We start from the raw sequence: 24,322 nt of genomic DNA on the forward strand, positions 1-24,322 counted from the left end.
AAACTGTCAGAATATATTACTATTTAGCAGTCTGAAGACTCAATGCTACTACTGCTAATAAATATTAATAACTCTTTATTTTTAAAGGAATAATCACATCTGTTTTATTTTTTAATTTTAACAGTAAACCTCTGTTGTGCAGCACTTTGTTTGCCAAAAAAATAAAAGGGTTTAATTTTCATTTGATTATAAATTAAATTAATGTTTTATGCCTTCATCTGATTACCAGAAAAATTAAGAACATTTTATATGGCCCTATTATTGTTTAAAAAAGGACCCATACTTAAAAAGGAATAGGTTTAAAATACAGGCATGTGGTTCTTAATTTCTTAGAAATATCAATAGCGTTTGTATTAAAATTATATTCACTGAATGTAATAAAAAAAATCGAGAATCGAATCGAATCGAGAGCTTGCGAATCGAAATCGAATCGAATCGGGACATCTGAATCGATACCCAGCCCTACTACCGACTTGAGCATCAGTAAAGATACCAAAGAAGCCATCAGTGTACATAAATGGTAACTCAATAAATTCAATTCAGTGACAGTTGGCGAAGTTGCAGCAAGAGATTTTAACCCTCACGATTCAATAAAAAAAATGTAAACAAAATTTCAATTTTATGTAGACTACTGTTGAAAAGTTTAGGGGTCCGTAAGATATTTTTTTAAAGATATTAATGTTTATTCAGCAAAGGTGCATTCAATTAATCAAATCAATTTCAAATAAATTCTTTTGAACTTTCTGTTTCAACAAAAAACTGTTTTCAACATCAAAAAGAACTTTTTTTTCTTGAGCAGCAAATCATAGAATGATTTCTGAAGGATCATGTGACACTGAAGACTGGAGTAATGGCTGTTGAAAATTCAGTGTTGCCATCGCAGAAATAAATTGCATTCTAAAACATATTACAATAGCAAATAGTTATTTTAAAATGTAATCACATTTCACAACATTACTGTTTTGATCAAGTAAATGCAGCCTTGATGAGCATAAGGTACTTTTTTCAAAACCATTAAAAACTAACTGACTAGTAAATACAACTACTTAATATGTAGGGTTAATATTAAAACAAGAAATGTATTTTGAAAGATTTGAGAGAGTTTTTTTTAAATGGTACAGAATGAACAACCCAAAGCTCACTGCTGAGGTGCTGGCGTATGGGTGAGGTGACATTCCTAATGCAGGGGGTCAGCTGTCCTTCGCCTCTCTCGTGTGAAGAATCCCTGGAGCGATCACCAGAGCGCCGTCTCTCCCTGGAGTGGTCCAGGGGTCCTCCTCTGCTGGCTCTGTGCAGGCTCATTTTCACCAGCTCACCCTCCAGCTGAGCTCCACGCGGCTGACCACTGCCGGGAAAAGCCAACACACAGTCAGATACACACGTGAGCATTCGACTGGTGAGGGAGGGCTGGTTCGAGTGCATCTCCACAACGTGAGGAACTCGCCAAGTGCATACAATAAACTTGGATGAACTCTGGGCTCTAAAAGAGATGCTGAGTATAGGAAGTGTGATGACAGCAAAGCGCAATTTCTCACTGTTCCCTGAAAACCTGCTGCATGAAACAAAAGGACAGTAGCGCAGGTTCACTTTCAGCACAGCCTCATCTGTCAACAAACCACTGTACTGACCTGTGTAATCACAGATGATTCATTCCCGTTTGTATTCATTTTATACACCTCACGTGCTGTGCTTGTGAGGAAACAGTGACTGAGGTTTAATTTTAACCTAATCCTTTCAGGTGACGGCCTATATTAAAAATTCAATACTTCTTATAATTTAATTTAGAAATCCAGGACAAAAAAAATGGAATAAAACCCACAGAAATATTCACAAAACTAGCCCTGGTCTCTTCGATTATGTATTTACAACATAAATTGTGCTAACAAAAAAAAAGCAATTTTTAATAATAAAATTTTGTTAAATTATAATATTAACGTAGTAATCAGTGTTATAATCATTTTTTTTTTATTATTGGAATTTTTAAATAATCGGAGTGTTATTTTGGAGTTAGTTGTTATTTTTATATTTTCAGTTTTTATTTTAATTTTTGTTAAAGTTTTAGTAATTCTATTAGCTATCATATATATATATATATATATATATATACACATGTATGTGTGTGTGTGTGTACTTGTATGTTTTTTATTATTTTTGTATTTCAGTTTTAGTTATTTTAGTATGTCAAGTTAAACTAAATGAAAAAGAGAAATGTTTCCTTGAGAATGAAAGATGATTTAAAAAATGTTATTACTTTACTTTATTTCAAGTAACAAACTAGTTAGTTTTAGATTTAATTAACTGTAACAACCCTTATAGTAATAATAATAATAATAAATGTATAAAGCTATAAAATACTAATGAATCCTTTATAAACCCAGACATCAAAGCCTCCAGACTGCCTATGTCCAGACTAGGTGCTGTTAATTTTTTCTTGCATTAATACTCAGGCCTGAAACAGGATCATTACAAGACAGACGACCTTGAAGCAAGGAGACTGGAGTGCAGTACAGACCAAAGCAGAAAACACAGTTAAAGACACAGTCTTTGTGGTCTTTGCACTGAGCCGATATGCCTCTTTCTTCCCTTGCACTGAAGAAACATAAAGGGTCCACTGAAGCGTGCATGGGCAGAATATTCTGTTTGAATAAATGATGAATAGGCTGGAAATAGGGCCTGTTTTATCCCAGCGAAAGTGCTGTCTAATATGGACCCCTCGATTTATTTCGACTCTCATGACTGCACCAGCCAAAAGCTTTGTGACCCCATTAACCAACCAGAGCGTGACCAGAGCCCACGGCACCGCCATACTCAACAGCAGCTACAAGTTCAATAAGTTCTGCTGCATCTGTTTTGCTGTGAGTTTTCCCACCTGATGCAGAACACACATGCAACAATCTATAGTTTCCCACCAATAAAATCAATAAAACCCAGTCTGTTTTTATTATGCAATTTGAAGTGTGGTCACATTAGTCTTTGAGCATGCATATATAATTTTTAATATGGACCCCGCAATACTGCAAACCAAATGTTTTTTGGGAATTTGCAGGTCAGAGTTAACCAATATTAAACGTCACACAGCAAAACCTAAAACTTATTTGCGAGTACATGTGTTTCCATGAATATGAATAGAAATGGAATGGGCTGAAAAGTCTGGCGTGACCTTTACAGTCGCTATCAGACATAGATTGGTCATTTTACAGATACCAACACTTGTCTTTTTAATCTAGAAATTTCCGACAGATGGCACCCGGTGGTGGGTCTCTAAAGAGTTATTACACACCGTGTGTTTGATAGGAAACAAAGGTGTTCACAGATTAAGTCATTTGTTTTGTTTGCATAATTATTGATAAGCATTTATTCTCAAATAAAAAATATTTGTGAATTAACAGTTCACAAAACAATGCTTAACATAATATAATTTAGTAAATTAAGTAATATAATGGTTTAAATAATATTAAGAATAGTATTCATTATTACTATTATTATTATAGTATCAATTAAATCATTATAATGATAATAATTATAAAATATTATTAATACTAATATTGGAACAATATAACATTATATATAATATATATTCTAAAGGTTATTTCATTGTGTAAAACAGAAATAAATAATTAAAATAAATTCACAATACAAAGTAGCACATAAAAATAGTATAATGGCTCAAATAACTTTAAGAATAATAGTAATTATTATTACCCTAATAAACTATAAAACCTATTGTTTTATTGCTATACTCTAAATATTATTTAATTGTGTAAAACAGAATCATTAAAATAAAACAACTCATAATATAATGCAATGTAATATATTGTGTGATTATGTAACACATAATAAATGGTTAAAATAATGGTTTTGGATATTGTTCATAAGACACTTTAAAATACACCAAAATCATCTGTTTCAGCTGAAAAAAAAAAAACCACTACGCAAACCATTGTACTACCAACACTTCTCAGCAGCTTCCTCAGTGTTTCTATCTGATTGATATTTTAGCTGCCAAGATCCCAGCCATTAATGCAATGGTGAAACCTGAACTTCAGCTGCACCCTTTGAGTACCATCTGAGCAGTCTAATGATTCCCTAAGCAGCTCAGACAGAATTTAATTCAGTACACAGGACAGGCTCATTCAGCTTCTGAGTACTGTCCCATGTAAAGATCATTTCAAAGATCCACTGCCAATCATATGCATGATTCCTATATAATTACAAGTCAAGATCACGTTTTGCTTCTCTATTGCATCAGCCCAGAAATGTGCCAGGCAGAAGTAGCCCACAACGAATTGAAATGATGGCATGACTGTGGTGTCTCCAGACCCTTAGGGGACAAGATCATCTTCTTGAAAAGACAAGCCAATTGAAGATCTGTCCTTCTGCATGTCAATCAGCAAGAATAAAAAAAAAGACGAACATTTTTAACTTGACTTTTGTTCCAAGTAACTGTAAGGGCGCACAATCCATTCTTGTTACTTACAGAAAAAGTAGCATCAATAATTCAGCACACTGCTGACACCGCTCCTCTAATGTTAAACAGCCAGACAATGCGCTCCTGAAGCGCACTGCCTGCAGATATGCGTTTAAATGACGCATACAACTCATTTCTAAACGATAGAATATTTAATGAAGAAACTGCATCGGAAATAGTATCTATAAACAAAACTTAATACGCATTTTCCTATATTCTCACAGGACTTTCTAAAGCAAAACAGGCCTCTTTTAAGACTCATTCACACAGTGTACGTACCCGCCTGTCTTTAAAACAAAGCAGCAGGGAAACAGCTGATGAATGAACGCACAAAGAACGAGCGCTGCTTCGCACAACGAGGGCTTGCCAGGCGACTTAGTATCCTCGGGCATTACTTTCCAACTTCAGCATAATGCGAGCACTCCGGTGTAACTTCTTCGCTGCGAACACAGCCTCCAAATGCAGCTGTTTGAGAAGAAAGGACGCCCTCAGGTAGCATAGTAACCTGACGGAGAGGCACGCGCGTGCATGAATGGCTGCTCGCTTTCTCCGCTATACTGTGGCACGCGGAGGCTGCCTCGATGACGTAGGCCGACCCTTATAACATCTCCTGATACTGTAGATTCTCTCATGCACGATAACACAATAGGCTGATGAAAGAGACGGCGTGATGGGAGTCATGCCGATGGAAAATGAACTCGGTGAACCTACCCGCAACCGCACGAGTGTTAAAAGCGTTATACAAGACTTCTTAGAATGACCTTCTATTCTGAATATAGTACAAAGCTAATTGAAAGGTGAAGAAAAGGTGGGTGTTGTAATGCACGATCTGCCGTGAATTCAAATCAATCGTTATATTTGTTCGACATCGGTGTCCTTTTATAACCTTTACCTATCCTTGACAATAAAAAGGTGCGCTTGTAACGAACTAAATAATTTAATAAAATGATGAAAACTGTACTTTAAAAAGCATGTCTTAAGCTGTTTTTTTAACTCTTCCTTTCATTCATAAACAAAAGCTTTTATGGCCATTGTTTCCGACTACATCCTTACAAGCTTTATTTCTCAACGGCCAGCAGGTGGCGCTGACACACAAAGGCGTGCAGGTTGTACATTATGTACTGTACAGAGACGCTCTCTATGCTTTTAGTTTTTTCTCATTTAAAAGATGCAAAATCGATTAGAAAGGTACTTTTGGGGTTAAAGTTTTAAAACGTACACTCAGATGCAAAACCTTATCAGTGGCCTTATCATGTGGCCATATATAATTTAAAGGGGTCATATGATGTTGCTAAAAAGAACATTATTTTGTGTATTTGGTGTAATGCAATGTGTTTATGCGGTTTAAGGTTCAAAAAACACATTATTTTCCACATACTGTACATTATTGTTTCTCCTCTATGCCCCGCCTTTCTGAAACGCGTCGATTTTTACAAAGCTCATCGGTCTGAAAAGCGAGGTGTGCTCTGATTGGACAGCTATCCAGTGCGTTGTGATTGGCTGAATACCACAAGCGTGTGACGGAAATATTACACCCCTTACCATACTGTGTTTCCGTGTGTCCCGGCGCGATGAGACAAAACCAATAAAACCCATTACAAAAAACCCATTTGCCGCGTAAACATAAAACCATGTCTGAATTTGTGATCGCCCCGGCTTAGCCTGAGCTGAAGCCGGGCAAGAGTGAGCTGAGGCGGCGGGATCGAGAACGGCGGTCCCGGCGGATCCGATGAAGGAGCGGTGAAAACGGTGAAAGCATATCCGGTGATCCACAGCACTAAGTTGATGTATTTCCTCAGCAACCAGCACGGATCAGCTCTAGGCATGACGAAGCGGATATATTCCTCTTTTGGAAGGCCAAACAAAGTAGTTTCGCTTTCACAATGAAACACACAGCATCTCCACAACATGGCAGCGGTGGCGGCAACAACAATACTACAGCGAGAATAAAAGTTTCTTTTATAACCTTCTTTCTTAGCGTGAACATTTGGGCGGCGTTATGCAAATCTTCCCACATCGTGAAACAGACATGTGGGGGCGTGTTAGAACGAGCAGTTTTAGGTAGGCGTGGTTGACTCTTAACTTTTATAAATAATATCTCTTTGGATTTGAGACTTTAGTCTTTGCAACTTTACAGATCTTCTTTATGCACCAAGAGCTTGTAACACTCTAAAGAGAAAGGAAAAATTGAAATCGCATCATATGACCCCTTTAAAAACTAGGCTGTGAGGGATAAAAGTACAGTGCATTTAATGGATTGTACTGTTGTTTAATAACATACTGATAATGTTCAGCTGATGAAAAGTCTTTCTGAAAATAACTTTCAGTAGACAAAAATTCCATAAAACAGTTTGTATCATTATAAACACTGTAAGTTTATCTATCACAGCCTCGTTTTTATCCACTTTAAATTCAACGTGGCATCTAACCTAAGGTCTAGCTGTTTAATACCTGCTTTACACCCTATCACTGAACATTTGCTTGTATTGTAACTGTGAAAAAGGCATTTCTGCAATGACATTGCAAATTGGCATTAATATCACTAAGATGGCACTGGCATTGATATGCACTGATATCACTAAGATAACCATATCAAACAGTGCTGAACAACAAAACATTACTGGTTTCAGTTAATCGCACATTTGTGTAAATTTTTGCAAGTTGTTGCTCAGTTACTTTAGTATACTAACATACTATAAACAGATATGTAATATCTTCCAGATATGTAATCTTCCATCATAATGCAAAGTTCCCTATAGAAATCAGTATAGCCTACACACTGAAACAATCAGCACGATGCACAAAAACATACAATATTAACTAGTGCTAGGTAATGACACACATTTCATGAATCGATTCAATTTCATTTCACAAGCTCTTAATTGATTAGATTTCGATTCATTTGGCTATTTATCAGGTACAATTTTCATGTTTTTTTTTTGTTTTTTTTAAACAATCTCTCAATTAATGCTGTGAACTATACAGGAAACCTTGTCAGTTGGTACATTAATATAATATTATCAGTTGGTACATTAATATAATATTAAAGGTTTAAATTACCAGCAGTACCAACCAGTCTAAATTCAATTGCTATTTATTTATTAGATATAATAATCAACACTCTGAAAAAAACATAGTTTTATAAAAACATTTAAATTGCACATAAGGCAGTTTTTTACTCCAATTTGTTAAAATTTGAAAACAAGCATTAAAACAAAGCACAAAGCTTATGCGATCACTGAATGGAAGGCGCGCTGAAAATTATGTTTGGTGAAGTTTTGTTTACGCATTGTCAGAAAACAGAATAAAAAAAAAGAGCGATCTTGGAATCTAAGATTCTACCTATTTAAGAATCAAAAAGTAGATTGATTAAAATTGATTTATATTATCAACTCAGCCCCATATATTAATTATATAAACAATGGATTTAGCATTTGGAGTGAACCACAATGAATTTAACTGTAGAAGAAATTTTACATCCCCATACCCTATTCCAAATGCCTCTGATAGTGCTGTGTTTTTGAAGGAAGGCTACAGAAAATCCATGCAGCAGGTGGACATGCCTATGACTGGGAATCTCTATTATTATCATCCAGACTTACCTTAAGTGTCTGCAGATTCTCCTAGACGGACATGTTGTCCGTTGATCCCAAATTTCTGAATCACTAGAGTGGCTGTCATAAGAGATGGACGTTCCGGCCATCTCAAGAGAGTTGATATTACTGGACCTTTACACCTTCAGATCTCATAGTCATATCCTAACAGAGCAAAAATAATTTAAACAATGTTTTCATTCTATCTGTTGCCAAAACTTCCTATGATGCTTTTAATTTATTAAGTTCTTCTGTCCACCTGCATTATTTTTTTAAGTGCACATTTATTTTATTGCATCATTTTATGTGCACAAATAACTTGCATGAAAATTCAACTGCGATTGAATTAAAATTTAATTATCGATAAACACACATTTTGTGCTATCATAATTTTGAAACAACCCTAAAAAATCCTTATGGCATAAAATAAGAGTCCTAAAAATAAAAAAAGATTTTACTGAATAAAGAGAAATTCCTACAGGACTTTTGGATATGGATTTGATTACTAGAGCCCTACTGGATATTGCCTAATGTTTACAAGAACTCTACTTGTACTGGAATGTTTCTTCTAATGGACAATTAAAATTGGACCGTTTTATTTTTTTTTCTTTACTATTCTATATATAAATAATATTTATTATTATTATTATTATTATTCTTTAAGGAAAAATAAGTCATATCACCCTTGTGGTTCCGATTACTAAAATAAATAAATAAATAAAAATAAAAGAATATGGGAGATAATGTTTAAGTAGAAGTACAATTCCACAAGTATTCGTTTAAATATTTGTTGAACAAATAAAGTTTCCAAAAAGCCCACAAAACTGACCAAGTACCGGTACTCCAATCTAGGTAAGTTAACCTGATTCACTAAGCTATCTAACATTAACGTTAGTTAGCTTATAAGTTAACGTTAAAAAGTGAGGGCTAAACAAACACAGACGATCTCTCACCTGTCTCTGCTAAACGCTGATCTTTCTCCGCGAGCTGTACGCTTGAACTTTCTGACAGAAATTGATAGCTAGCATGATTTTGCTTTAGATTGTTCCTCGCCATTCACGATGAGACACACTTGGCGCTTTTCCACTGCGTGGTACGACTCGGCTCGGCACGGCACGGCTCGGGTTGGGGTTCTCCTGCAGTTTAGTACCGCTTTAGAGTGGGCGGGATTATTCACATGTCGTTATAGTTGCGCCGCCTCTATTGCCGCTGGGAACAGCCACTCTTTGGTTGTTAAAAAAAGGTGCGCTAGTTCAAAACAGTTGCGTTCGATCCTTCGCTGGCTGTGCTGATTTAAATCTAGCGGTTCTTTTGTGTTTGTGTCGCAAGTTCAGTGACGCAGGTAGTGGCGATTCTCTCCGGCCAATCCGTGATCAGCAGAGTTTACACGTCACGTTTTGGTAACGGTACGGTTCGCTTGGAACCCCAACCGAGGTGGTACTAAAAAAAGTACCAGGTACCAGGTACTGTACCCAGTGGAAACCCCCCCAAAAGTGAACCGTACCGAGCCGTACCGTGCCGTACCATGCAGTGGAAAAGCGCCAACTGTTGACAGATAGGGGGATGCTACATGGCTGACCAAGGAGATAAGTTAACTAAGCCGAATCTCGCGAGAGCACACGGGACGTCGCCATAGAAACCACTACAATCAAATGCTGTGGGTGAACAAGCTGCTTTTGAGACATGGTGCCATAAAAGGCACATACAAAAATAGAATACAGAGGGTGTAGGTTATTTAAATAATAATAATTAAAGTTATTATAACAGAAATACAACAAAAACGAAAAAAGTAGAAGTAGAAATAAATTTAAAACCTAAATGTAAGGTGCGCGATGTGAGACATTTAACACAACAGTGAATTTTTTTAATGTTTATTTTATATTGTCATCATAAATAGAAGACATTGAAAAAATACTTTTCTCAATTTTTTTCTTAAGAAACATTTGGTCCGACTGCCTTTCCTTTTTTCTGGGTTCAGTTAATAGATCTAGCCTATGTTACGATCAAATAACGAATAAATACATAGAAGAGCTCTGAGTTGGTACGGCTTAGCCGCTAAAATGATGGAATCTACATAAAAATAGAAATAAATTATCTATAGAAAAAAAATATATACAGTGTTAATACAATTATTAAGGCCGAACAGAATGGCTTGACTTCAGTCCCTGAGTAGTAAATCACATAAAACAAATTCTGTTTTTACGATGGGTTCATACGTTTTTCCAAAACTGCAATGATATCTTCAGCTTCCATTGGATTTAGATCCGTCAGTTTGGTAATAATATCTGGAAGAAGTCCTGTTTCGTCTTCGTTTTTCTTCTCTGAGGCAGTGTGGATTTCCCGCAGTTTCATCTGAAGCCAGTCTTGTCTCAGTTCCACATGTTTATGTACCCCGAGGTTGTGCATAAGCTGGACTTCATTGATAGCCCTTTTGCTTTTTGATGAAAAAAATAATAAATAAAAAATAATAAATAAATAGGCTACATTATCATACATTCAAACAACAAAAAATAATTTTTTTTACTGAATTGGAAAAAATATTAATGTACTGTACAGTATACTTACCCCAGTGGCTTGCTATCTGCATGTGTTGAATAGAATAATATGCAGATGGAGAAAAGTACAACTGTTTTCTCCAAAAATCCAAGATGAATGGAAACCATTTTATGAACCTGTGAATTAAACGTAAATGAGTTTATTGTAATCATAATTTTATAACTGTAATATTTAATTGTAGTGACAGGTTATTTTAAAATAAAACAACACAATTTACTAAATGCTCAACTCACCATGCTGGTATACAGAATGCAGGAGTTCGTGCATCAGCCTATCAGTTCACATCAGAGTTGGTTCACAGTTCACAGGGTGAGTTCCTTTTATAGCACTGTGTCCATTGATGAGCCGCCTTCATTATTAGTGATGATGTCACCCTGTGCCTTGATGAAGAATGCGCGTGACAACACCTCTTCAACGCCACCAATAATTCAACCCTCGTCACCTTCACTTGAAAACCCGCCCCCAAATGTGAACTTCTGTGCGTTAATTAGTGGTAGGCTACAATTTCCTTAACCTTAACAAATTATAAAACAATAAACAAATAAAAATATAAAATACTCCAAAAAGTTTTTCATTCCAAAGGTGAAAAATGTTAATAGAGAATGAAAATGAATAAATACATAAATAAATGTAATTTTAGTTTGGTAGTACTACAAACGCCTTAATGCTAAGTTATTTAAATCAGATAGCAAAATATTTCTAAAATATTATTATATTATATTATATATTATGAGCAGCAAATATTATTATTACCAAAATTCCCACTGAAATCTAAATTGTTTGCTGCCTGTGCTTGATTTTATTATGATCTACATGTTTGGCCAACACTTTAACATTAGGACATTAGAAAAGGCTGCATAAATTGTAAATATTGATAGAATATTTTATATTTTGTATAAACAACCCTGCTTCTAAGCTTACTTTTCCATGGGTCTGTGTGCAACATCTCTGAAATAATACTGCATCCATCTAGACCAATAAAAACTTTTCCAGATTTCCTCTGAAACTGTACAAAAACGCACATTCATAAATTGCAACTAGCAGCTGCTACATGTTTTCTATCAGGTGGTAATCTAGCCAAAGAACCTGCTGCACTCACAGGTGTCCAGAGGGGCACCCAGGGAGGTGGAAGGCTCTGTCCTACTTTTATGGCCACTGGATGACACATTAGGTAACTATGAGCAAAGTTTTCTAAATGTAGCCCAGGAATGGCTATGTCATGACACACAGAGTGTGTTTGAGTACTTAAACAGGTCTGACCCATAGATCTTACCTCGTGGTTAAGGTTTCTCTCCAAGCTAAGGGCTTCTGACTGAAGAAAAAATGGGGTGTATGACGACAGGGAGCAGGCAGTCTGAGGACATATGAGACAATAAGCATCCCTTCAGTCTGTAAATTATAGAGGATTGTCACCCAATATCTGCGTTTTAATGCAATACCCAGCAAAGTTCATGTAAGCTGTATCCAATACTGCTTATTCTAGAGATGTTCACTGCATCTTGTGCATTGCACCTGTCCATGAGCTACTGTTTCATCCTCTGGCATTCTGTAAAACAAACTTCGCAGGTGGCAAGCAATTAAAGTTGTTTACATACCAGATTTGCAAGATTTGTGGCTGACAGGCCCGCATGTTGAAGATGTTTGACCCCATCCTGGTCTTCTGCAGTACTGTGTATGGGCTGAAGTGGGCATGGCCTGTTTAGATGACACCCACCAAATAAATAGACCTTTGACCCTTGCATGAGATCCCTAGCACAGTCCTAACAATCCTCAGCAGTATTTAGACCCTTTAGAGGCAGGAGGGGGGAACTTTCAACCCCAGAACTGTAGTTCTCATTACCTCATGCTTTATCAATGCAGGTCATGTCATCAACAGTGTGTGTTACCACTACACATGATTATTCAGGAGAATTCAGGGGGAGAATATCAAGTCACCTAAGGACACCCAATGCAATCATCCCACAGGTGTAAAAGCCATATGCAGGCCCTTGTGACAGTGAATTGAATCTATATTAAGTGTCACCATGTGGCTATTTTTAGTTTTTCTCAAGGTTTTTTGACTGGTAAAATGTTTATTACATGGGTTGACTTGAATACAACATTTGATGACTAAAACGAATGTTAATATATATTAATAGCTGGCATCTGACAGCATCTGACGACAGGTGAAACAGCCTAGTCACAAAAAGGGGGTATTAGCATTAAATATTGGTTCTAAAAATGTTTTAAGATCTTATTACAATATTTTATAAAACGCAATTTGTGTAATGTGATTTTGTTAGCAATTTTTTCTGATGTAGCACATCAAAATCAAATGCAACAAGATTTGCTTTTGTTGAAAAAAAAAGTTAGATGTTTGAAAGACTGAAAGAATAGAATAGAATAGAATAGAATAGAGACAGTTCTGGTGTGTATTTTGTGTTTACAGCTGTGATGCATAGTATAAATATAGGAAATATGTACAATGTGCAAAGTATTAGAATATAATAGAATAGAATAGAATAGAAACAGGTTTGGCAAGTATTTTTGTATTTACAGCTATGATACATAGTATAAGCAGAAAATATGTTGAATGTATTAGAATAGAATAGAATAGAATAGAATAAAATAGAATAGAGACAGTTCTAGCATTTATTTTTGTGATACATAGTTTAAATATTGGAGATATATACAATGTGCAAAGTATTAGAATAGAACAGAATAGAATAGAATAGAAGACAGGTCTGGAATGTATTTTTTGTATTTATAGATGCATAGTATAAACATAGAAAAAATTTACAATGTACTACCAATCAAACAGAAAAAAATAATGCAGTGTGCTAATAAGTGCAGTATGCAATATAATTCACAGAACAAATGATAATCAAATCATATAAAAATCACAGTAAATATTACAACATCGTGGCAAGCAAACAAAAAATGTAAATGTATTCTTATAAGATTTTGGGAAGAACTAAATCCAAATTTATGTCTTTTCTTTGGCGAATAAAACTTGAACTTGGTGACCTTTTTTCAACTAGTGACGCTGGTTGATTCAACCTTATAGCTTCACAGAAACTGTTTAAGGAGTGGAAAGACATTAGTAACACATTTAATGCAGGTTCACATACGATATTCCCACTGGACCGTAAAAAGAATGGCAGTAAAAATCATTTTAGCTGCTGTTTGCTGACGTGATAGACCACGGAAGCTATTTCTAAGAAGAAAAGCTACAAAAAGCGCCCTTTATGTGAGAAAGGGATTTCTCCAGCAGTGAAAATAATTGCCTGACAAGCTGAGTGACGCACAGAGAACTTTCTTGAATGGACTTAAGATAGAAAGGTTACGTAGCTCTTCGTCGTCACGGTAACAGCGTGATTTATGAAATGGCACATTTTCAGTACACACCACTGCGAACAGTTTTTCTTAGCAGTAACTGTCTTTTTACGTAGTTTGTTTTTAGAATTTATTTAATATTATATATATATATATATATATATATATATTTAGAATTTATTAGAATATGTGCTGTTCATTAATGCTCGAAAATGTCGTACAACGCATGCGCAGTCGGCAATACACGGAAGCGGTAATTGGCGCAAAAATATGCGAGTGTATTTTGTCAATTAGCAAAACAGGTAAGTACATGACAGTTTTCCTTTTGGTTTAGGGCCAAAACACAAGAATACATTAAATACTTTTAAATAAAATGCACTTTGTCAGACATTTGGTCGCTAAGGGCGAGAAGTTAAACAAGTTGCTTTCTGTAACAAATGTTGCTGTGGAGAATGACTTCGCGATGAACTGTAGCATTCAACTTTAGCTACAACGTTTCTCAACAAATGTAACCACAAGTCTGCTCTCCTCATTACCGTTACATTTTTGCATTTACTTGTACTTTTAAGGTCAATCTGTCTGAGAGAAAAGGTGAATCTAAATCAGGTAGGTGTTATAAAAGATTTGAAAAATAGTTGAAAAAAATATAATTCCACACATTTGAATTAAATGCATTTTATCTCATTAACAGGTGTTATTGGGGAAAAGAAACAGATCATATAGGACATTTCACTCGTGATGCATGTGAGTATTCACTAACAATTATCCTATAACTTATGGTAGAGCCTTCAGGGTTTTCCCATCAGATTATATAAATGTTTGTTTCATTGCACCAGGTATATTAAGCATGCATGTATATAGCGATAGATACACGTTATGTAAATACATATTTATATTCATGCAGTTTTACATATGCGCATATCTGTACATACACTGCCGATGAAAAGATTGGAATAATTAAGGTTGTTTTAATGATTTTGAAAGAAATCATCAAAGCTGCATTTATTTGATAAAAAATAGTAACATTGTGAAATATTACTACAATTTATGACAACTGTTTCTATTTAAATATATTTTAAAATGTAATTTACTCCTGTGATGCAAAGCTGAATTTTCAGCATCATTATTCCAGTCTTCAGTGTCACATGTTCCTTCAGAAATCATTATAATATGCTGATTTGGTGCTGAAGAAGCATTTATTATTATCAATGTTAAAAAAACAACAACAAAAAAAACTTTTATTTGGCAACAATGCATTCAATTAATCAGAAGTGATAGTAAAGAAATGCTGTTCCTTGGTGTAACTTTTTATTAATCAAAGAATCATAAAAAAAAGCTATCACCATTCCCAGTAAAATATTAAGTAGCACAACTGTTTTCAACACTGATAATAATAATAATTGGTAATATAACCCCTTTTCTTTTTTGTTACTCTGATTTTGTAGAAGAAATGGCTTCTCTCCCAACAATGAAGAATATTTCCAATGTTGAAAGTGCCTTCAAAGCATCCAAGAAACACAAAAACAAGAAAAGGAAAAAGGAAAAAAAGGATAAGAGCAAAAAGCGTGTGCCTGACTTTTTGTTGCACAATGGCTGCCATGAGGCAGTGTTTACACAAATGCAAGACATCAAGAAAAGAAAAAAGCCAAAGAAGAAAAGCAAACCGAAGGAAGACTTTCCGCAACCTAAATTAAATAAACAGCTCAAACAACCCGAAGATATGCACCAAATTCAGCCTGTTATCTACATCTCCCCTGATCAGGACACACCACATTCAACCGAGAAGGAGTGTTATAGAAGCGTGAAACGTAAAAAGAGAGTAATTTTCAACTTGCTACCTGAGCAGAGCCAAGCTGCAAAGACAAATGATGAAGAATTCAGAAAGACGATTCACAGCAAACGTTTTGTTGGTGAAAGCAGCTTGGAATCCAGCACAGCTGAAGAAATGAACAGCCAAGACCTGTTTATTACACAGAAATCATTCTTGGATCCATATGTGGAGATCTCCAGCACCTCAAGCTGCAGTGAGGCCACTACCGTGAAGGCGCCAGAGAATCGCTCATCTAGGTCGACAGCTGAAGCAACCACTCAAACCGAAAACTCCTTTACCTTACCAGCACTCTCCACCTCTCTCAGGTTTCAGCAGCAGAACACATGCAAAAGCCCAGAGGAACCGGTAGACCTGAGCCTGCCGAACAGAACAAGACAAATGCACGGCTCAAAACAATCCGCTGTAGATTCTGCGAAACCACCCAAGCTGAAGATATCAGACACGTTGAGTGAAGACGGCGATACGGTGCCAAAGGCCAAAGGTGATCTGCTCCAGCTGAAGGTCACCCAGACCCGCTTGAACGAGTCTTTCTTTTTTAAGGTGAAGGGCGAAGATTCACCCAAGCCCATATGCCCTTTGATGAAGCTCACGGAAAGTGTTGAGAAAAAGATAAAGAAGTAAAATCAGACAAAGCTAAGATTCACAAATTCACAATGGAAAAAAAAAGCAGAGTTCTGTGCACATACATGAAAAGTCAAAGCTTTGTTATTTGCAGTTTTATTCTGTATTTTACATTGTTCGCTTCAATGTTTATTCAATGTTCTTAAATATGAATCTTCACTGTGTTTACAAGCAAGCATTGTTCACAACAATTTGTCCAATTAAAATAGTCTGTGGAACAAATGAAACTACAGTCTTAATTGTGTCTAAACAACTTGATTCCCATCCACTTCCAAAGGTGAAAGAAAACATAAACAGGAATTGTTACTGGCAACAGCAGGCTGTAAAAACACACACTGCTTGCACTCGTGCAGCCTTGAGGGAAATTGTCATCCACAGCTGCAGAGTAAAACAGTCCAGACAAGGATATGAGTGGGACAAGAACAGTCACTGTAGACAAGGAGAAAAACATAGTGGCATAAAACGAAATGACAAATTTGATTTATAAACTCAAGATTCAGTGGGTTTTCCAGTCGCTTTGCTCTTATGGATCATTCTTGCATCTTGTGGGATCATGCTAGGAATACCATCAATGATGGGATAAGCAATACCAAGCTCTTCGTTTATTAATTCGTTGCTCCTTTCATCATACCTTAAAAAAATCAGAAGTGAATACATGTATAAGTATTACTGATAAAGATAATCTAAACATCCCTTTCAAAAATATATCACATTATACAATTTATGCAAAAACACAGTTAATAATACAGTTACTATAAAAACCATACTAAATATACAATTTATGCAAAAACAGTTAATAATACAGTTACTATAAAAACCATACTAAATATAAGAGATCTCCTTTTTATCATTTGTCTGACTTTTTTGAAAATAGCTTATAATATTAGTTTAATTGTAATACACACACATATATAATAAGTAACAAATTCTAAATATGATATAAATTGTATCTATGATATTTGTCCGAAGGAAATATAGTGACAAATAATCCCATTTAGTTGTTTTGCAGCCTGAAATGAAGACAGACAGTTTTTATTTTATCAAGCTGTATTTACTCAGTGCAACTTATAACATCAACATGTCAGTTAACTACTGTATGTCCCATCATAAGGTAATACTATTATGCATGATAAACAATCATACCTCAGGGGGTTTTTGGACAGTGGACACACAAAAAACTCGAGGAGGGACTCATCAAACGGCTGACTCTCACTGTCCTTTACTCCATCGCTGCGGCTCCGCTGTTGTCCTCGGATCTACACGGCGTTCACGGGACGCAAGAGTGGCAGGACGGTCACAGATCTCTGCACGCTAAAAACTCCAGTGGCAAGTGTCCTCAAAGCATGAGACATACCCGAAAAGAGCTGTATGGCTAAAAAACTAAACTTGTGTCACCCGTTTAACAGACGCCAACAGTGAACCGGAAGCGCTGCACTTGGCGCGTCTGTAAACGTGTCCCCTGATCTTTTACCTTCGTGAGATAGTTCCGGTGGCAAATTGTTCTATAGATTAGTTTTGTTTGAAAAGAAATGTCATTCAACAAAAGATATTCATATATATGGTTTTACCTGGTCTGCACAGGACAACGAACACTTTTTAGCAAGAAAATGGATGTAGATATTTTGTAATATAATAATTAATTTAGGTAATTAACAATAATCACATGTTGCACTGATCAAAGTAATAATAAAACAGTAAGAAAAGTGTAAATTAATAATCTAAACTACTAGTAGTCTATAACTACTAATAAAAATAATATTTCAGCCGGCAGCATTTTATTATTGTTATTATTAATAAATATTTCATAATTAATGATCTTTTATCTGCATCGATAAGTAATAATAAAAGTGTCAAAGTAATAATATGACATGTAAACTAATCTAAACTAAGAAGAAGAAGAACAAAAATTGTATTTGATATAAAAGAAGAAATTGTGTAATAGTGGAATTACGTCACACTACTAAATGAAATGAAGGGTTCACTACAGACTAAATTAAATATCGATTATATAAGAGAAATAAATAATTATAGAAATAACGTGTTGGTTCCAATGAATTATATGAGTGGAATGCATTTAAGAATTTGAAATAGATTTATTGAATAGAATTATGACATTTTATGCCTCATTAAACGAAATTATATCTTGAAAGCAGTGTGTGGCGCTCTTGCCTAAAGCATTTTACAGTAAGATAGAAAACCAACCGGAGAAACTGGAGAGATTATTCATGAACAGCAGATGTCGCCAGTGAACTGTATGTTAAATACTAAAAAAAATAAAAAACAACTTTTAACTTTAAGTGCTTGCTGTGAACTTGTGAAACAAGCTGAGACTTATAGGCAGAAGCTTTCGGGAGTGGAGAAACTCTCTGTGAAGATTATATAGTATTATAAACAAAATATTGTGCATATATAGTAATACAAAATATAGTATAAACAAAAAGGTTGTATATTGGCCATTTCACAGGGCCTGTGATTTTGAGTGGCTCTCAGAAACCTCATTCAAACAAACAACAGACTCAAGTAAAAGTCAAGCATCTGACCAGCCTTCTGATTTCCAGAGGTGGCTGGATCCTTCTCAAAACTGCCCTTTTGATTTGAGATCTATTCTTCAAGAGTCTCAAGAGCAGCTCTGGTTATTCTGTCCAGCTGGTTTTCTCAAGACTTGTCCAGGGTTTTATCAGGGGTTCATTCCTTTAGCACGTGTTGTTGAGACAGATCTCTCGCTCAAGGCAGGCAGGGTTTACTCGAGAATATGGAGGAGGCAGCATTGGCCATGACATATTTGCGTGTATTTCCTCTCTATAACCACCAAAAACACCAAAAGGGACACATTCCCCCCAATATCCCTACACTGCCAAATTCAAAGCAGTTTCTTGTCAATATTTGTAGTGTGTCGAGTTGATGGAAGAGAAAGAGCTGGGAGGAAGCTCATGAGCGCCACAGACCTCAGTTCACTGACCTGCCAAGCATGCCAAATGAAACAAACCTGCTCCAGGCCAAAGTCAGGACAGACGGCATTGTGGGTAGGTGCGCTCTTCCTTTCATTGAACGAATCGAATTCCTCAGCCAGGTGAAGTCTGACTATACCCTCTTGCTCTTCTGAAAATGTTTTCTTCTGTGTCTGGGACCTTAAAGCTGATCAAAAACAGAAAATGAATTGAAAATGAACTGAATTTTTGAAGTTGAAAATGTGTGTTACTTGATTAAGAAATCAAGGAGACAGCTCATGAATTATGGGATATTCAAGGTTCCCTTTCGTGGAACTTCGAACTGCGTCCTCTAGGGGTCATGCATAAAAAAATCTGTTACTTTTACCTTAACTTTTATAGGTTGGTTAACCTTTATTACTGCTGAAATAAATAACACATTTCTTGTTGAACATGTCCTCTATGGTTGAAAAATGTGTTGATTGCATAAAAAGAGCCTAACCTTAATTTAGTTATGCAAATGTCTGTCTGAGCCTAAGGGCTCTTGCCTTCAGCTGTGATTTTTATCTTCATATTAAACTGGGCCAACAAAGTCTACTTGCAGATCTCTGGCGTGGTCTTTTCAACTAAAACAATTTGTTCTCCGTCAACTGATGGCAATTAGACAATTTTGTTATTGCCTTCTGTTGCGATTTCCAGCCAGCATCCTTCAGAAATGGTTTCACAGTTGCTAGTGAATCCATTTAATCAAGCTTGAACTCTTTTCTGCTCCATTATCCACCACTGCAGGAACGCTGAGCAACATATGATTGTGTGAACTGTCATTATTTCCTTTTGTCTCAGTTTCCATTAATGCAGATGGTGCCAATAGAGAAACATACAAACGAACAGCAATGTGCTTCTTGGAATGTCTGAATGAGCCAGTGTGCACCAGATGGGACTGGCTAATTTCTTGCCCATGAAAGAGAATTAAAAACCATATGCTTTTACCTCACTCAATGCAGCTGAATTTAAGGGCACCAAATCTCATTGTTTTTAACATTTGATATTGTAAAGTTATGGAACTGTCTGTTCAATAGGAAACATCTTCATTTACATTAAGGATACACGTTAAAACACATAAAACACAGGCTTATTATCAAACATTAAATCCAGAGTTTTCAGCCTCCTGGCGGTGAATTAAAACACACCAGCGAGTCTGTGAAAAAAGTTATTAACAGTTTTCTTATATTTTCATGCCATTTTGAACAAAATGAACATTTGCAAATGATCTACTATATTAGGTAATAATGTTAGCTAATGTTTTTAAAGGGATAGTTCACACAAAAATTAAAATTCTGTCATTAATAAAAATAGCTTTCTGACCCTCCATAGACAGCAACGCAGCTGACACGTTTAAGGCCCAGAAAGGTAGTAAGGACATTGTTAAAATAGTCCATGCGACATCAGTGGATCAACCTTAATTTTATGAAGCTTTATGAAGCTATGAGAATACGTCAGAGCGCTGGCTCCTGCTTCAGCAGCATCACACACATGCATCGTGGTACTCTTGTGAATGCGTGTTGAAGACTGACACAGAGAAGAAATTGTTGAATGAAGTCGTTATTTTTATTTTCTTTGCACACAAAAAGTATTGTATACTTGTAGCTTCATAAAATTAAAGTTGAACCACTGATGTCACATGGACTATTTTAACGATGTCTTTACTACCTTTCTGGGCCTTAAACGTGTCAGTTGAGTTGCTGCCTGGGTCCGAAAGCTCTCGGATTTCATCAAAAATATCTTAATTTGTGTTCCGAAGATGAACGAAGGTCTTACGGGTTTGGAACGACATGAGGGTGAGTAATTAATAACATAATTTTAATTTCTGGCTGAACTATAACTTTAATTAAAGGCTATATAGCAGGGATCCTCAAATCTGACCCACGAGATCCACTTTCCTGCAGAGTTTAGCTCTAACCCTAATCAAACACACCTGAGCAAGCTCATCAATGTCTTCAGGATCATTAGAAAATCGGGTAGGTGAGTTTGATCAGGGTTGGAGCTAAACTCTGCAGCACATTGGCCCTCCAGGGCAAGATTTGAGGAACTCTGCTATATAGTGTTTCGGAGAAAATATTGCTTTTTATACTCTTTTATAGGGATTTCTAATGGTGGTCTGTTGGATCTTAGCTGCCTCCTGCTAATAATAGTCCATTGAGGTGAAGTATTAGCAAAATTTTGCAGGCAAAAAAGTCCATTGTTTATTGTCAGTAGTGTAGCAATGTATAAAACACAACACACACAGAAATCACTTTCAAAAAAATTTCTGTGAATTTTCAGTGAATTTGCATGATCAACTTGAACCCGTTGCAAAATCTCTGTTTGTAAATCTTTCGCTCCTACGCAAAATTCCCGATTGTGTGAATTCCTATTGAAATGACTGAATTTCGCTGTAAAAATTAGCCAAACGACAGTAAATGTGACCTTATCTTACAATGTACAAACCACTGCGGCAATATTTTCATTAAATACCTAAAATGCAGAACGTTATGTAGTGTGAATAATGTTACTGCCAAAAAATCTATTTCCTGTTCACTATAATATAAACATTTTCGCCATGTTCAGTATTCTAACTGCTTTGCTCCATTTGCACAACACTTCATGTAGAAGCACTATAGCAGAAAGTGGAAGGCCCTTGGAGGAATACAGTAATTTAATAAACTCAGAGGGTTTGGCTTCCCAGCCAGAGGGATTATGAGGTTCAGAAGTGCTAACCCAACACTTTTCAGGCCTGATAACAAGCTCTCGAAATGCTCTGGACTTCTCACACTTTTAATACTCTCATCAATGAGACAGTGAAGCGGGGACAGTTCTGCCTTAATACCTTTGATTAATGATCATTCTCAGAATTTATACTGCTAAATTAATTCTTCTGGTTACTCAGCATTAAAATACAGCAGGACAGGGAGAGGATTTTACACTGTCATCATCAAGGCCATATGGATGTAGTGAACCATTTGTAGTCACTACAGACTGCAATGTTATTGTTTTACAGCTTTACAATCTAAAAATGAAATAGTAATAATATAGAAATAGTAAACCCATCGTTCCCTCACAAGTGTGAAATATTTTAAAAGAACTAAACTGCGCTCACTCAAATATATTTTTAGGTACCAAGCACAGAAGGTGCTTAGGCACCTATCGTATCCGTTTTCTTCTTCTTCTTCTTCTTCTTCTTCTTCCGCTCTGGGAGTCTATGGCAGCCCATAGAAGCGCTTGCGGGAAAGTTATGAAATTTGTCACACAGATAGAGGACAGTCTCAATATTAACCACAGCAAATTGGAGTCTCTATCTCAGACTCTCTAGCGCCACCAATAGGTCAAATCTGCACTCATATTTCTGTTAATAAATTTGAACTGTAAGGTCTAGAAGCAAAATAATTTTTTCCTGTGATTCCTTTGCTCATGCTGAGTTGAATGCAAAATTTTTATTTCTACAGTCAAGATATTTTGCAATTTTGAATTTTGTGAAAAACCTACTTTTTCAAACTCGTCCTACATGGTTTGTCCGATTTTCACCAAAATTGTCTCAGATCATCTAACAAAAAGTTATCAAAAGCTTTTTGATATACCAAGCCATTTTGTAAAGCGAATTTGACGAAATTCACACAAAAATGGACATGAGGCTATATCTTCGCAACACTTTAGCAGATTCAGACTAAACATGGTATGACTTATACCAAGCATGACCTGAGGGCACATGAGTAGTTTCAGCACAGCGCCACCTACTGGTCAAGAGATATAAAAAAATTGACATTTTTGTTTATAATTCCTAAACAGTTTGACCAAAAATCATAAGAGTGATCTCGTTAGATTCAGAGCGGTATATCGAATTGAACGATACCTAATTTTCCTATGTCTGCTCTTATAAATCCAACCATTGTGTTTCCCGACATAAAAGATGTTCAGAAGGTCAGTCAGAATAGGAGTTTTATCATCTCAGGAGGAAACGGTTTTCTGGTTTTCTGACAGGTCTGGAAGTGCAGAAACAGAAGGAAGATGAGAAATTGTTTCATATGATCAGTTTCAGTGTGGATGTGTGTTTTTTCCCCCCAAGGATGTATATTTGAGACTTAGTGACAAATACACTTCTAAAACTCATTTAGATTTCCCATCTCAGGGGATGTAGCTTTTGCAAGTTGCTTTTCCAAGAGATTGCCAAGATGATGTTTAGAGGTTTTGAATTGTTTAAATAGCATAAACAAAGAAACACTTCAGTGATTTAAATATAATAAGCAACAATCTCCAGTTCTGTATTTGGGGTTCCAACCTTTCCCATGTTTTTTCCTCTTTTTTTCTAGGAAACAGAAATGACAGAACTGTTGTTCATTGTTAAAGTAACGTGTGTGTCTGTGTTTGAGAGATTTGAGGGATTTGGATAGCTCAGAGGTCTGTGAAGATGTCAAGTGCTGCTGACTTTGATTAAAACGATGGTTTTGTCCCACAGGAGATGAGAAGACAGAAATGAATTCGACTGAACTGTGAATGTGGAGCTTTAATTTCTGTGAATGTCAGAACTCTCTTCATATGAATAGAGAAACTGTATGAATAGAGTATTTCTGCTTGAACTTTCTTTTTTATACCACAGCATTTGTTATTTTTTAAATTTCCATACTTTGATGAAATCCCTGTTTTAACCAGCTTTAGATGGCCTCCAAGCGGGTTAGACTTGTGTTTTGGGGCATTAAACCAGCTTGTTTCAGATGATGAGTTAAAAGTCTTTATTATTTTTTAGAAATACTATTTACATTTATAAAATATTGTTGTCCACATCAAATAATCACAATCATCATTCACAAACCTGAGAAAAAAACATTTTAAATTTGTGCTACACAGTAGCAAAACTACTAAATGCTTAAATACACAAAAGTCAATCATACAGCAGAACATTTAAAGAGACAAAATAAAAAAAGGTGAGTAAATAATGACAGAATTTCCATTTTTGGGTGAACTATCCCTTTAAGCATCA

At 35.8% G+C, this 24,322-nt stretch overlaps 2 protein-coding genes and 1 pseudogene across 9 annotated transcripts in view; 1 reads left to right on the top strand and 2 right to left on the bottom strand.

Moving 5' to 3' along the window:
* LOC107707457 (BTB/POZ domain-containing protein 10-like) overlaps positions 1-9,134 on the bottom strand; it is a 16,786-nt gene extending 7,652 nt beyond the window's left edge. For 2 of the 5 annotated variants that reach the window (XM_016511466.1, XM_016511464.1), the window contains exons 1-3: positions 9,015-9,041; positions 8,071-8,226; positions 1,143-1,345 (exon numbers count right to left, since the gene is read on the bottom strand). In XM_016511466.1, the coding sequence (XP_016366952.1) occupies positions 1,143-1,345; positions 8,071-8,171 (304 nt within the window). In that variant the 5' untranslated portion in view covers positions 8,172-8,226; positions 9,015-9,041. Of the gene's footprint in view, positions 1-1,142; positions 1,346-4,747; positions 5,042-8,070; positions 8,227-9,014; positions 9,042-9,114 lie in introns of those variants that run through there. The other 3 variants (XM_016511463.1, XM_016511462.1, XM_016511465.1) reach the window with 2 other exon arrangements.
* Positions 9,135-14,131: 4,997 nt separating this feature from the next.
* LOC107707458 (uncharacterized) lies at positions 14,132-16,623 on the top strand. Of its 4 annotated transcripts, XM_016511467.1 has the most exons (5): positions 14,132-14,234; positions 14,502-14,538; positions 14,624-14,667; positions 14,779-14,785; positions 15,378-16,623. In XM_016511467.1, exon 5 carries the CDS (start codon positions 15,383-15,385, stop codon positions 16,382-16,384), a length of 1,002 nt encoding a protein of 333 aa, XP_016366953.1. In that variant the 5' UTR covers positions 14,132-14,234; positions 14,502-14,538; positions 14,624-14,667; positions 14,779-14,785; positions 15,378-15,382; the 3' UTR covers positions 16,385-16,623. The 4 variants fall into 4 exon arrangements, 3 of the variants coding, with proteins under 3 accessions (XP_016366953.1, XP_016366954.1, XP_016366955.1); XM_016511468.1 differs by having other exon boundaries at positions 14,132-14,538; XM_016511469.1 differs by lacking the exon at positions 14,779-14,785 and having other exon boundaries at positions 14,624-14,676.
* A 217-nt stretch (positions 16,624-16,840) lies between these two features.
* Positions 16,841-17,854, bottom strand: LOC107707460 (protein preY, mitochondrial-like; annotated as a pseudogene).
* Between the last annotated feature and the right edge of the window lie 6,468 nt (positions 17,855-24,322).

The sequence above is a fragment of the Sinocyclocheilus rhinocerous genome, unplaced genomic scaffold (assembly GCF_001515625.1).
Source record: "Sinocyclocheilus rhinocerous isolate Xijiao unplaced genomic scaffold, SAMN03320098_v1.1 scaffold534, whole genome shotgun sequence".
Taxonomy (NCBI): domain Eukaryota; kingdom Metazoa; phylum Chordata; class Actinopteri; order Cypriniformes; family Cyprinidae; genus Sinocyclocheilus; species Sinocyclocheilus rhinocerous.

What these genes read in the sequence shown, in the direction of transcription:
- LOC107707458 (XM_016511468.1), top strand. Translation starts at nt 15,383, where the DNA reads ATGGCTTCTCTCCCAACAATGAAGAATATTTCCAATGTTGAAAGTGCC.